Source organism: Molothrus ater, chromosome 15 (genome assembly GCF_012460135.2).
Source record: "Molothrus ater isolate BHLD 08-10-18 breed brown headed cowbird chromosome 15, BPBGC_Mater_1.1, whole genome shotgun sequence".
NCBI lineage: Eukaryota > Metazoa > Chordata > Aves > Passeriformes > Icteridae > Molothrus > Molothrus ater.
The window spans coordinates 11,606,962-11,620,493 of NC_050492.2; the positions used below are offsets into that span (position 1 = coordinate 11,606,962).

Here is a 13,532-nt window from a genome sequence, read left to right on the forward strand (position 1 = left end):
TATTTATATACACAGCACAATTGTTTTTATGACCTCCTAATTCTTTGCTTTTAGTTCCTAAATCTTCAAGGATGTTTATTAATGTGTTTCAAAGAAGTGCAGTTCTCCAAAGGTTATTGATTTAGAAAGTATGGCTCTACCTACTTACAGTTTCTCTACCTCTTAAAAAGTTTGCTGATAGCATCATTGTGGCTCAGGCTCTGTCTGCATTTCTCTGTTTGCAAGAGTTAAAAAGCAGTTATACAGCAATGATGACAGCAAACAAGAATTATTTCAAAACCTCACCCTAACAAAGTAAGCCCTTGCAATTTCTGCTCTCACAAACCTCCTCCATCTTCCTATTTCTGTAATTGGTATTCCAAGACCATAAACGTGACGAGTTCCCAGCCAGCTGCTCTTGGTCACGACAGCTGCTGACGTTCCCCAGGAGCCACACACTGGGAGTCAGGTGTGACAATGCCTGGGGAGCCACAGCTGGGAGCCAGGGGTGACACAGGCTGGGGCTGGAGGATGGCAGTCAGGGGTGACACAGGCTGGGGCTGGAGGATGGCAGTCAGGGGTGACACAGGCTGGGGCTGGAGGATGGCAGCCAGGGGTGACACAGGCTGGGGCTGGAGGAAGCAGGGCCAGCAGCCAGGCTGGCAGCACTGATGGAGTCTCCCATGTGGGCACAGCTCCAGGCAGGTGACCTGCAGGTATTTTTCCACTCTGTCAGCACACCCAATCCAGCTGCCCTCCAGCTGGTAATAAACACCATAACACTGACTCTTGTACAACACAGCTTCTTTGCAGCATTTCATGGGGGAGAAAGTGACTTAGGAATCTTTTGGTGGTGTAAGGCCTCCAAATTCACACATCACAGAAGGAGAAGGGCTGAATGATTTACAAGTTCTGTTTCCCTAGAGCTCACTGCCCTTCCCTGCTCTCAGTGCAGCATCCCACCAAAGGGACCTTTGCTGCTGCAAAGGAGGTTCTTTGGCTACTGCTGGAGGCAGCTGCTCTCCTAGCCCTGGGGTCCAAGGCACTGCAGGAAGCAGAAAGGATGCCATCAAGACTCTATGTTGATTTGGTCTTAAAAAGGCAGCTATTTGCAGTAGCACAGAATCAAACATGAAAATCTGAAAATCCAGTTTAGTCACTTTTGTCACTTTGCTCCTTCTTGCCCAGGACAGATATTAAAAGTTTGGCTCAAAAGCCATTTATTTTATAGTATTTGCTACTCTTTTAATGATTTTCCTGTCTTTTTAATTCATTGCTTCCTTCCTTGGCCATCTTTCTGCCCCTTCCAATGTCATTTTTTGCTCTTCTCTAACCTGTCACTTTGCTCTCCCCTTCCCTTATCTCTCACTAATCCTTCACACTACCCACTCCTGATCACTTTTCACCTAGTGCCTGTTCAGCCCCTAGGTGCAACAGTGTGATGGTAGAATAAAGTTATCTGAATAAGGAAAACTGTCCATGAGGTTTGTCTTTTGCTAGGATCCCTCTCACATTTGCTTCCTCTACTCACTTTTCACTTACATAATGACATTCACAAAAGACACATTCCTCAAGCTTGGAAGCCTAAAACAGATGGCTGCTTGTCCCTCTATGCACTAAAGCTACAGATATGTCCACAGGCTGCTGGTCCTGAACACCTCTCTCTGTAGCAAAAATGAACTACTGCAAACAATGAAGTTGAATTTCTACCATTTCACTTTAGTTTATTTTTAAATTTGCCACAATTTCCCACATGCCACAAACCTTTACATCACAAATGTGGTCTTTCACTACAGAATTTTAGGTGCAACTTGCTCAGCTGCTGGTAGATTTTGCCTGCTGTGTGTCTGCCCAGACCACATTCCTCTGCTGAAGCACAGTGTGACAGACCATACTCAACTGCAGAGAACAACTGTGCTACTAAAGGGAAAGGCTACTTTTAAATTTATGAAAGCAGCAAAGATGTCACATGTCAGTGATTCCTTCTGTCTAATGATTACAACAGGCACAGTGAGAACTTCTAGCCTTTTATTTGCTTCCTCTTGGTCAAGTGATTTTCTCCGTGGTTTCCTTGCAATTTATTTTATCATCTGGCTTAAAAACTCTCTTGTAGGCTTTGTTTTATTGTCTGTGTGCTGTTTTTTTCTTTTTTTTTTTCTTTTTTTTTAACTAACATTGCATGACGCACTAAAATAGAAGGTTGAAATATGAGGAAGCAGAAAGAAGTTAAACTTCCATAACAAGATTTGGGGAGAAGCATCTCAGGTACTGAAGACTGAAAAATCTCACATGGAATCTGAAATTTATTGGGCCCATCTTTGAAGGCACTAGTTGGCTTTTCATCTACAAATATAAAAATGTCTTGTGGAAAGCATCCATCTCACTGTGTCTAGCCTAGATGGTTTTGCACTTAACTTAAAAGCTGGGCTGCAGCAAATGAAAAGCGAGATGTAAAAAAGAAGTAGAGAGCGAACATAAAAGTCGTCATACAGCCTTTGGCAGCAATGTAATCTGAGCCTTTGCTGACCTTACCTTCTTGTGAAAAACAGAACAGAAAATGATCTACACAAGAGCCTTGATCTCCCCTTTACATGGGAAACTGCACTGGGGCAGGCTGTGCTGAGGTGGCAGCCAGGTGCACCCGCATGCAGCTCCCTGAGCAGCTCCAAGTGCCCCTGAGAGCCCAGGGCTGCCTGGCTGCAGGACTGCAGCTCAACAAAGGCATCTGAAGAAAAAGGACTTTTCTTATTTTTTTTTATAATTTAAAAAATAAATCAATGAGCACCTTGTTCAAATGGTCTGTATGGTATCTGTGGATATCAGCAACATCTCCACTGCTTGCAAAGGGGCAGTTGTTTAACTAAGAAAGTTGGCTTTAAATCCCAACTCTGCCTTGTGCTCAGTGGGAACAGCTGTTTTCCTATCAGGGAAGAGTCATTCTCTCTTCACTGGCAAGGGCTCCTCCTGCCCTTTGTTCAGTACCAAGAGAAAGGCACAGAAGAGTGGGACTTGTGACCTTTCATTCCATGTCCTTGAGCCTCACAGTAGAACTACACAAGAGAAGCTTTCTTAAGAGGCAGTATACAAAACAATCATCTCAGTGGTCCATAACTGGTGGGCAGTTTCCAGAAATTCCTCCTCTAATTTCTGAATAACCTTCTGCATAACATATCAAAAGAGCAAGGCTTAATTCACCTATACAAGCTTCACTTGGGATTGCAATAAATGATGTAACTCTGAAATATTTACTTTACACTTGGGAGTACATTTTTTAGGGCAAGAGGACATAAACTTTGAGTAAAAATGACTGAATTGTAAAAAAGAAATGCACATATATCCACATGACCAAAGGCTCCTAAATCTAAGCCCTTCTGTTCCTAAATATTTTAATGAGAGTTTCTAAATAATCAGTTGTAGGGCATTTTAGCTAAACAATACTGAGAATCTAAAACAGGTCATTGTTTCCTGCTGTCCAAGAGGTAGGGAACACAGAGAACAGTAAATTGAATTAGATTTTTGGCTACAGAAGTATAATGCACACATATTTTGATCAGTAAGATAGAAAATACTACTGTTTTCCTTTCATGATTATGGAAATACCCTGCACATTAGAAGATATTCAAGCTATTCAGAACAGCCTGCAGGAGGATTTAGAAGACCAATAACGAGCTCTTATGTGCTGCTGCTGCTGCCTGACTGGAGATCAACTCCAACACATGACTTTGCTGCTTCTAGAGTATCATGCAGAACCATTTATGTACCAAGCACAAGCCAAGTTACTGGATCTTGCTGCATATATACAACCTAATTTACATGTGGGTTTTGTGCCTGGAGACGAAGAGAAAGCTTTGCATTTCAGAACACAAGGGAAAGATGACCTTGGTAATGCTTAATGCTAACAAATTGTATGATTCATCAAAATCAGCCACCAGGTGGAAAAGTATTTAAAAGCATCTCAAAGAGAAAATGTCCCAAAACAACTCAAGAATGGAATTGGAATGGAAGCAAACTAAAAACCTGTAAATGTCAACACAATGCTATAAAAAGGGGAGGAAGTTGTTACATTTTAAGCAGTAATGCAGAATCACCAGCAAGTACAAATCTTCATACACATGCCAAGATCACACTGCATTGAAGAGACCAAAGACAGATGACAGCACAGTGGCTGACTAATGTCAGGAGGTATGAAGGTTGCAAAGACTGCATTTCCATTCCCTACAGTTTCAAAAACCAGCAGCCAGTTGTTGCACATTTACAGTGCAGAATGCTGCAGCTGTACCTCGCTCATTATACTGAAGTTTTTTGAGTCTGCCCATCACTTGGTCCTTTAACTTGCAGTCCTCCACCTCACTGCAATCTCAGCTCCAATTGCCAGTATCTTTAATATAATTCCATTTAATCTCCATTGTCCTAACAGTGCCAGCACCCACCTTCACACCTTCTGGCACCACAGTCTAAAATAAAGTGTCTGTAATTAGGACTGGAAACATCCAACAAATGCATTTGTGAATTACAATGCACCCATTACATGAAATGAAGCAAAAGAGAAGAGTTTCCAAACAAAGCAACTTTATTCTCTTACTTGCATGGCAAAATGCGAACAACATCATTCTGCTTGTAACTTTCAATGCAGACAGCACAATGATCAAAGTCTGGGTCTGTTTCCTAAAATGAACAGAATGAGAATTCAAGTCAAGAGTTGAGGCTATGACAAATGTCAAAGTAGTTGTGACTGGTACATGAACAGCACTGTGCCAAGTGGCTGTTATTAAACCACAAACCCAGTGACTGGATAATTATATTCCAACATGACTTAAGCAAGAAAAGCATCTCATACATGCAAAACTGCCCTTTCTTGGAGCTGGTAAATCATCATTTCATACATAAGCTAAGGCCTAAGATGATTCTAATGTTCAGTGAAATCATTATAAAATATGGTAGAGACGTTCCTAGATTTCCTTTTTTTCCGTGCAGTTTAGAGCTAACATTTCTATTTTATCCAGGATTTTTTTGTTTGTTTGTTTTGGCAGAATAAAAATTCTGGGGCTCATTTTTACAGCCAGAATGAGCACCATTACTTAGTACAGAGTAGTCTCATATTTATGTCTGCTGCTTACTTGCAGAATTATCATCATTCTTATCAAGACATGAATATGAGGATCACTGATTGACCAGCTCCTCCCTTTTCTGTTTTCCAGAAGTTATGATTTTTTTAAATTACATTTTAAAATATGATATTTTAAAATCTCAAATGAAAAAGGGGGGACTTCATTTATATATAGATATGATATCAACAATACATATTTAAAATGTTTGGGCCTGTGACAGAAAACAGGTTGTGCCTTCTCTTAGCTCAACTTCATTATTCTTTTTGATGCCAACCAGCTACAAGCAAGACACCAAGACAGAGACCAGAGCAAGGCCCCACAGAGAATCCTGATGGCTCCTCTGAGGAAGAAAAGGTTTTTCCCACTCTGTTCACCTGCATGTGCACTTCATGCAGTCTGTACTGCAACCTACACAGCACTTGCCAGCTCTGAATTTATGCTGTCAAGACAACAGCACTGTTTTACATGGAAAGGTTCCTCTAATTTGTATGTTCTCCCATTCCAGAAAAGATTTAGTGCAGTGGGCTGTTTTGAAATAGAACTACATAGGGAGGGAGAAAGAACAGAAAGACATTGCGCTGCCTTCACTCTGGAAGCAAATTTTCCTATCACTTCCTAATTTCCCCCTGCTGATAGCATTGATAAGAAAGCAAAAAGGAATCACAATAAAAAGGCCATAAGAAATAATATTTTAAAAATCAAATCATAGCCAGAATTCCCCTGTCTTTTGAAAATTAGACCTAAAAGTTGAGGAAGATTTAATGACTATTTTTTTTTCCTTTCAGAATCAAAAATAAAGCAATACTGCTCTCAAAAGTGGAAAAAGTTAGGACATAGCACACCATATATTTTAGTCTGTATACTAGCAAGAAATATTCTTGGAGTAACTTTGACTGAAATACCTCTTTACTCCGTCCCTTAACTTACTAAATAATTGTATTTTACTTATTATCTTCAATTACCTGTCTTTTGAATTTATTTTTCCTTTACAGAACTTACATATGATAAGGTTCTAAGCTTTAAAATTCCACATAAACAGTGCCAGTTCTATCTACTCATGCCAGGACACCCTCCCAGTCAGCCAGCACACAAAACCACCCTCAGTCACAGTTGCCAGATGGAGTGCAAATAGTATTTAAGCAGGAAAACCTTCTTTGAAACACACAGCACACATCAATACTAACAATTACACAAAATATTGTGCCCCAATAGGACAAAGTAAGCCTCCAATAAGAAAGGCAAAGTCATAAATCAGAAACCAAAGAAAAAAATGAGACTGTTTCCCCAGTAAAAAAATAAACATGATGTTCAAGTTTATCATGTTGAGATCTTATTATTATACCTTATCACCCTTCTTTACTGTCCTGGTTGTCAATTTACCAATGGCTTTCTTGGCAGCATCTCCAAGACGACGCTAATAAAGTGATAAAGAAGAGAACACAAATTAACCCTGATAAACAAGCTTCATTAGTGTCCTTTACAATGACTTATTTGGACTCAATAATACCACTGCAATACACACTATGGCAGCAGGCCAACACATAAAACAAAATGCAAACACAGCAAAGCACAGAGATTTGTTGAGAAGGAAAAATAGCCAACAGTTGAATCCTCAAATGCTCTCCTGCAAGCATGGGCATAAAACTCATGGACTGTATAGAAACCCACAGAAGTGAATCAACATTGATGTGCAAACCTAATCAAACCCAGGTTGCAGGACAAAAGCTGCAGCAATGTCCCCTTCCCAGTTATTTCCATTATATTCTGTTCATACTGGTTTTTATTCAGTGTGCTGTAATATACTGCTTGTTCTCTTAAGCTTGAATTATTTTTGTATTTCCACTCTGAGCAGGCTGATCTTACTCTGAGATGCAAAAGATCCTCCCAGTGTAACCTAGTTTCTCTCTTGCTATTACTCAAAACCACCAGGATCTCATAAAAGAAAAAAATGATGGGTCACAAAATCTAAATAAGCCAATACAGACTTAAATAAAGCTGAAATTAATACTGAGGATAACCTCAATCTGAATGCAGAGGCCAAATTTTTTTGCTGTTTATGCTGCTTTATGACCACCACAGCTGGATGGAAGGAGTTTTTTCTGACATCCAAGTGCTGATTCCTACTGAAATGCCCAGCTCATAAAGAACAGCTGTTTGTCACCGTTTTCCCACTGGGGTCCCAGAGATGGGCACTGATTGAAACAAAGATCCCATCATCTTCCTTCAGGGACATGAGACATCACACTTGGTTTACAACTGACTTAAAAAGCAGAAGTGAAGTATTTTCTCTTTCCCCTCCAACCTGTACTAAGTACTCTGCCCTTGAAAGAGATAGGCTGCTTCTCAGAATGCAGCTCTCAAAACCTCTCCTGCAGCCTGCAATGAATGTGTGGAGGTTTGTGCCCACCTTCTCTAAAACTGAAACCCAAATCCTTCATAGGATGTACCTCCTGTATCACACATTTCCCCACATGCAAACTGCAATGAAAGTTGCTTGTATTTGTGAAACACAGCGACCTCAGAAGTCTGTATCACAACTGACTGTACCACTTATTCTAAAATTACATAAGCACTTTTCTTCCTTGTGATTTTCACAGAACAGCAGCTCTTATTTTATATTTTTTAGAACAAGGATTTGGAAAAAATCAGATAGTCCCAGCTACTGAAGTACATCCATGTAGGAAGCACAGCATCAGAAGCAGAGCTGGGATGGGAAATTATATGCTTGCTAAAGTCAGAAATCTCACCCTAACTTCAATTTGCAAGAATTTGGTCAATTTAAGCCGATCTAAATTACATGCTCCAGAACAAGCATATTGGCCTGAGTACTTAATGACACAGAACACACTGGGCACACTGCTGGAGTAGATAACCATTGCATAACCAAAAGCATGATTACTAAGAGAGGAACGAGGCTGAAATGGCATTTAACTTAAATGCTCAACTCCACCAGTAATGTAAAGTAAATGTGGGTAGTATCTACATTTCATTCTACTGCATGTGACTGTATATGCACTACAAGAAATGTTAAAGATTATTTTCACATTGAAAGCATAGTATTTCAGCAGAACTCTTCCAACATATTGAAGTTCTTTTACGTAAATAGATTTGCTAAATAATAACTTCCATCTCTTCCGTTTGAGAGGTCAACCTCTTCCATTTTCTAATTTTAACAAATACTCTTTCATGCTAACACTGGAAATGCTCAGGATTTGCTATTTTGCTAAGTTAGGGCACAGGCACACAGCATATGCTTGCTTTTAAAACCCACAACTGTCTGGATGGAAAAGGTCACTTCCACATGCAAAAGAGTTTCACACCTCCGGCGTAAGCGCGCAAGAACGACGATGTGAAATACCAATATCTACTTGTGCTATCTACAAAACCCAGCAAGTTTTTGATGGCTTTGATTTGAAAACCAGAAAAACTTGTGCCTTGACATAACTTAAAAACAAGATCATAGCCTAAACCAAGTTATTTCATCACTAACAGTAGAGTCTTTGTGAAAGCTCTCAAAGCTCTTTAAAAATAAGCTGTAGCTGTCGCCACCTTCTTATTAAAGTTTAATAAGCTCAGCTTTTTAAACCACATAAAATTTTCATCAAGTTTCTCCTGACCTTTGTAAAAATCTAAAGAAAGAAAAAAGGTCATAAGAGCCCTTTCCCAATGGAGCAACTGTTTTGAAACGTGGACATTTGGAAGGAGCCTAAAGCCATGTAGGGGATAGAGAAGGCACAATTTAGTATTCCACAGACATTCATTAAATTATAGTTATATTTAAACTTTCACCATCCCAAGGGACCACACTAAGTACTGGCTACAGTATGGTCATTTAAGAATGACATCCTTAAGAAAAGCTACAGGATGCCCATGGGACCTGCAGCATCAGACACTATTTATAGTAACTGAAAAGGAAATCCTGTGCCACAGCCGAAGTTTTGCAAGTTTGGATTTATTTTAGGTCTGACAGAACACAAAAAAAACCTGGCCCACACTCAGCTGCTGTGTACCAGCTGTAATTTGGGGGAAAGGGGTGACAGTGCCTAGAGGTCAGGAAGTTTCTAAGTTAGCCTTGACAGAAAGGCAGGGCAAAGAGGGCACTGTGGATTTCCTGAGGTTTACTGACCCTTCTCAATAAAAGCCAAGGCACACTGTGGAAGGTCATTAAGTCCACACTAGTAAAACATTTACTTCTAAAGTTTATTTGTGTTTGAGTTGACAGCTTGATTTAGTCTAGATCTCTGAGTATGGTCATATATAACTCAGTGCTTAAACAAATTAAGAATTGAAAAAAAATGTAAGAAAGGCATATTGGACACAATTTTTGTTAAAATACATGACCAGGAGAATTAGGCATTCCTTACCAAGGGTGATCTTAAATAAAGTTGAAAGTTAACACAGATCACTAAGCAGCTCTACACCTTAGTTTTCCTACCCTAATATTCATAACAGATTATGGTGTGGGAATAGTTTTGTACAATTTATGAACTACCTTAACTATTACAGAACATATCCTTAAGAGCATTGAGAGAATTTGTAACATTTGCTCAGTGTTTTCCTACACTACACAAGTTGATTCACAATTTACACAAACCAAAACTCAAGTATTTTACTTCAGTTTGATTCCTTCCTGTCATGTAATAGGATCTATACTATTGCTGCTCAGGATGAAAACACTTTGCTGCATAAAAATCCTTTTCTGGCAACATGCTCTGCCTTGGAACAAAGAGATTCTGAACACTAGTTTGATGGGCATTCCTTATTTGTTCTCTATTGATTATTGTATACTGAAATATTATCTCCATAACTTAAGAGAAAAGAAGAGACCCCTTACCTGATTCCTGTCACGTGCACTTGTGTACCTGATCTTCTGGATGAAGTAAAATATTAACCATGCTGAAGAAATGATCATCAAAACAATGAATGATATTGACACAAAGACTAGAGAGCCCCGACTGAAGTTCTTTGGAGGAACACGGGACCCCACTGCTATGGCCATCAGGACAGAGATGTTCTTTTCCAAGTAATTCAGGATCTCCTTAACCTTTGATTCTGTAATCATGACAGCAACAATGTCTCCAGTTCCTATAAAAAGGGGAAAAAAGTTTAATTTCTATTTTAAATTAACATGGCATGCTGCTCACAAGATTTTCCAAATGCAAAGCCATTTGACAACTCAAGAGGTTTCAATCTAAGCCATCTGTGGCACATGGAACATGCTACTGGGCACTCTACTCATGCCTTGTCCTTCAAATCCAGATTTTCAATTTTGCCCTAAACTCTCTGCAGCTCCACACATAGTAACAGATCTCTACTGCTGGTACACAGTACTTCCCACATTGTAATTACTGTGTGCAGTCTGAACAAGCTTTCAGAAGTGTATTTGTTTCAGATCTGAAGCCGTGAATACCTAAATAGGCAACTCTCAGAAAAACATTCAGGACTTGAGTGAGAATATTGCTCGAGTGCCCTTAGCATAGGCAGTGCTGTGGAGAGTTATGCAAGTTCCCCTGTGTGGTTATGTGGCTGCAAAGTAGAAGAGAATTGAAAAAACTTGGCAGAAGTTTGGCTGCTGATTTTATCACCCATACAAAGACATGCTTGATAGGATCTCAAAGAGGCTGTCAGCTTCATCAGCTCCATTTTCAATGTGCAGCCCATCTGTTTTCATAGTGTCTTGCCTCTAGACTATTTCCTGTCCCAAAGGGAAAATTATTGGTACAAGGATAATAGGAAAACCATAAGCCTTGCTGAAAAAGAACAAAAATCACCTATAGAGCAGAGAGAGCACCTATGTTTTAAAGCAAAGACCTCATTAAAAAAAGAGGATCTTGAACACAGGGTAATTCTAAGTTAAAAGAAAGAAAAGTTTTAGAAAAACCAAAGCCAGAAAGAAAAAAAAAAAACTCATGAAGTTTCATTTTTATTCATCCAGACTTATTTGCTTCCAATACTAAAAACCCTTTCAAGACCTATTTTCAAAATGCTTGCAAAATCTGTTCATCTGCCTGTTCCATCTGCTTGCTCCAACTCACATTCCCTCAGAGAGGAACTGTATAAGGCAAACGACTTCAGCACCAAGATTCTGGATTTAGAGTGGATTTAAGCTACAGAGAACCTAGTGTGACAGTAGAGAACATGAGGTCCTATTTTAACACAAAGCATTTGTTCAAAGTCTTTTAATCACAACCTAATTTTTAAGAAGCTACTGTATCCACAAAATGATGTTCAAGAGCCCAAAGAGCAGCACCTCTGAAACCCCGGGCACAATATTTCAGGCTGACAGCTACATAATTTTCCAAAATGGGGACATATAATAGAGTTGTGCAAGAGCCTTAAATGTTCCCTTGTTACTCTTTGAATTTACCATGTTAAATAGTAACATTAAGAGTCACTACCATCAGTTTTCCTATTAAGTTCACTAAAGTTGGTGATGTGGATTGTGCTGACAAAATTACTCAAAAGAATCAAAACTGATAATATCAGAAATTAAAATTTTCACAATAATTAAAAAAAAAACCAAACCCACTCCACAGCCCTCAAATTGTTTTCCTCAAGAAATGTAAACTTCTTTAAGATTGAAATTACAAAGTCATTCAGGCCTTGTCCTGCTAACATGGGACCGAATAGGAAAATAAAGTGTTTCTTTCTGAATATTTTTGAAACAGTGCCACAGGATTCAAAAGCTTTGAATACCAATGAAAACTCAACACAATGTATTTAATCTCTAGTATAGCACAGACTCACACAAGATCAACTTTAATCCAGCTCTCAAGAGACACTTCAGTACCACGTTTGGTTTCATGCAAAAGCAATCAAGATATTTAAAAGCCAGCAAATCTTAGAGTAAAAGTCCATCACTAGCTTTATTTTCATGGACATCTACCCAGTTTCCTATTTGTCTGGTTGGGAAGATAGTTCCTGCCCAGACTTGCAGCACATTTTTACAGCACAAGAGATAACCTTCCTGCAAGATCCTGTATTTAGATGCAGCACGTGCTCCTGCAACCCCAAATCTCTGCAGCTGAGATAGTGCAAGATCAATCAAGAGCAGATAATTTATATTGCTTGATATTTTCCTCAGACTTCACTTCTGTTCTTTCTATCTAGTTCAGCCAGGGTAGAAAAGCAGGGAAGGGTACAGGAAGACTGTATTCCCCAGAGCACATGTTCTGCTAAGCTTCCCCAGTAGGAATTTATTTGCACTGAGAAATTATGTTAGTATCAAAATATCAAGCTAAAGCACTCAGTCTAACATTCTAACATGATTTATAGTTATCTGCAAAGCAAAGATGACAAAGGTCTTCTGATACTAGTCCAGCTCTATCTGAATCCAAAGCTGAAGCCTCTACCTATTCCCTGCTGCCCAGGGAATGTGACAAAGCTGACAATCTGTCACGGGTTTTATATAAAGCCCAGCACAATGGGAACCTCTGGCATCACTGCAAAGTGATTTGCATTCCAAATGACTCAACTGGGAACAGCCAAAGTGCTACTGCTGCTTCTGACCCCACCAGAGCCAAGGAGAACTGCAGAAAAGAAAAATAAATTGTGTCTGTTTAACATACTGAAGCTCAGTGGAAACTGGGACTTGGTTCATCCGTATTTTTGTCAGGGGCATCACCCTAAATAATTTTAGCAAGAACTCCCTGTTTGAGAACAATTGGGGGCAGGAGGAGACAGTGACTCATTTATTTTAAGCACCTTGAAACCTTGTATTTCTGAAACTTTAGCAGAAAAAAATCCTCAGGTGAAGACAGAAAGACTAAGAGTGTTTGTGAAACTCAGAATATGGTCTTACTCCATGATCTTATGAAAAGCAATATTCTCCTCAGCCAAGAACACAGTGTCCAGAGAAAAGAATCTGGATTGCTTACTAAAGCCAATGAACTACACATGGAACCACAGATGACAAGCTAGGACAGACGGTAGGCATAAGATAAATATTGATGTCTGTAAACATAAATCATTTAATTGCTATCATCCAAGCCCAGGCAGCTCTTTCTAGCTTGCAATTTTACCATGTGCATGTTTAATTAGGATAGTTATACAACTCTGTGTATGAAAAGGGATGAAGTTGTGACTAATCATTAAATCTGTGTAATGTTACATTGTGAGAGCAGAAGTCAGAAGAAATTAAAAGCTTAGAAGACAGTAAAAACAGGACTAGGGGAAAAACAGCAACATCCAGGAGTTTTCTGTAGAGCTCATAAGGAAACTGCTTTGCTCTCTCACTGACCTATTCACATCCCCTAGCAATTCTAAAAGAGCATGCTCAGAAAGTCAATAAAAAGTCATCTCAAAGAAATGTTACAAGTGTCATCACAGGCAAATATTTGTGGTGCTTTTGCTGTGTTGGGATTTTTGGTAGGTTTTTTCATCGTCTTGTTGTTGTTAATTCTTGACTACCAAATGTTTACCTGAAGCTCAAAATATGGTTAACTA

The 13,532-nt window shown here is 39.3% G+C and overlaps 1 protein-coding gene across 6 annotated transcripts in view; it reads right to left on the minus strand.

Annotated features, from left to right (window-relative positions):
• The window catches only part of RNF130 (ring finger protein 130), a 64,036-nt gene that overhangs the window by 21,502 nt on the left and 29,002 nt on the right, over positions 1-13,532 (minus strand). For all 6 annotated transcript variants that reach the window (XM_036391894.2, XM_036391890.2, XM_036391892.2 and 3 more), the window contains 3 exons: positions 9,922-10,172; positions 6,430-6,501; positions 4,562-4,644 (listed from right to left, as the gene is read on the minus strand). In XM_036391894.2, the coding sequence (XP_036247787.1) occupies positions 4,562-4,644; positions 6,430-6,501; positions 9,922-10,172 (406 nt within the window). The remainder of the gene's footprint in view (positions 1-4,561; positions 4,645-6,429; positions 6,502-9,921; positions 10,173-13,532) is intronic.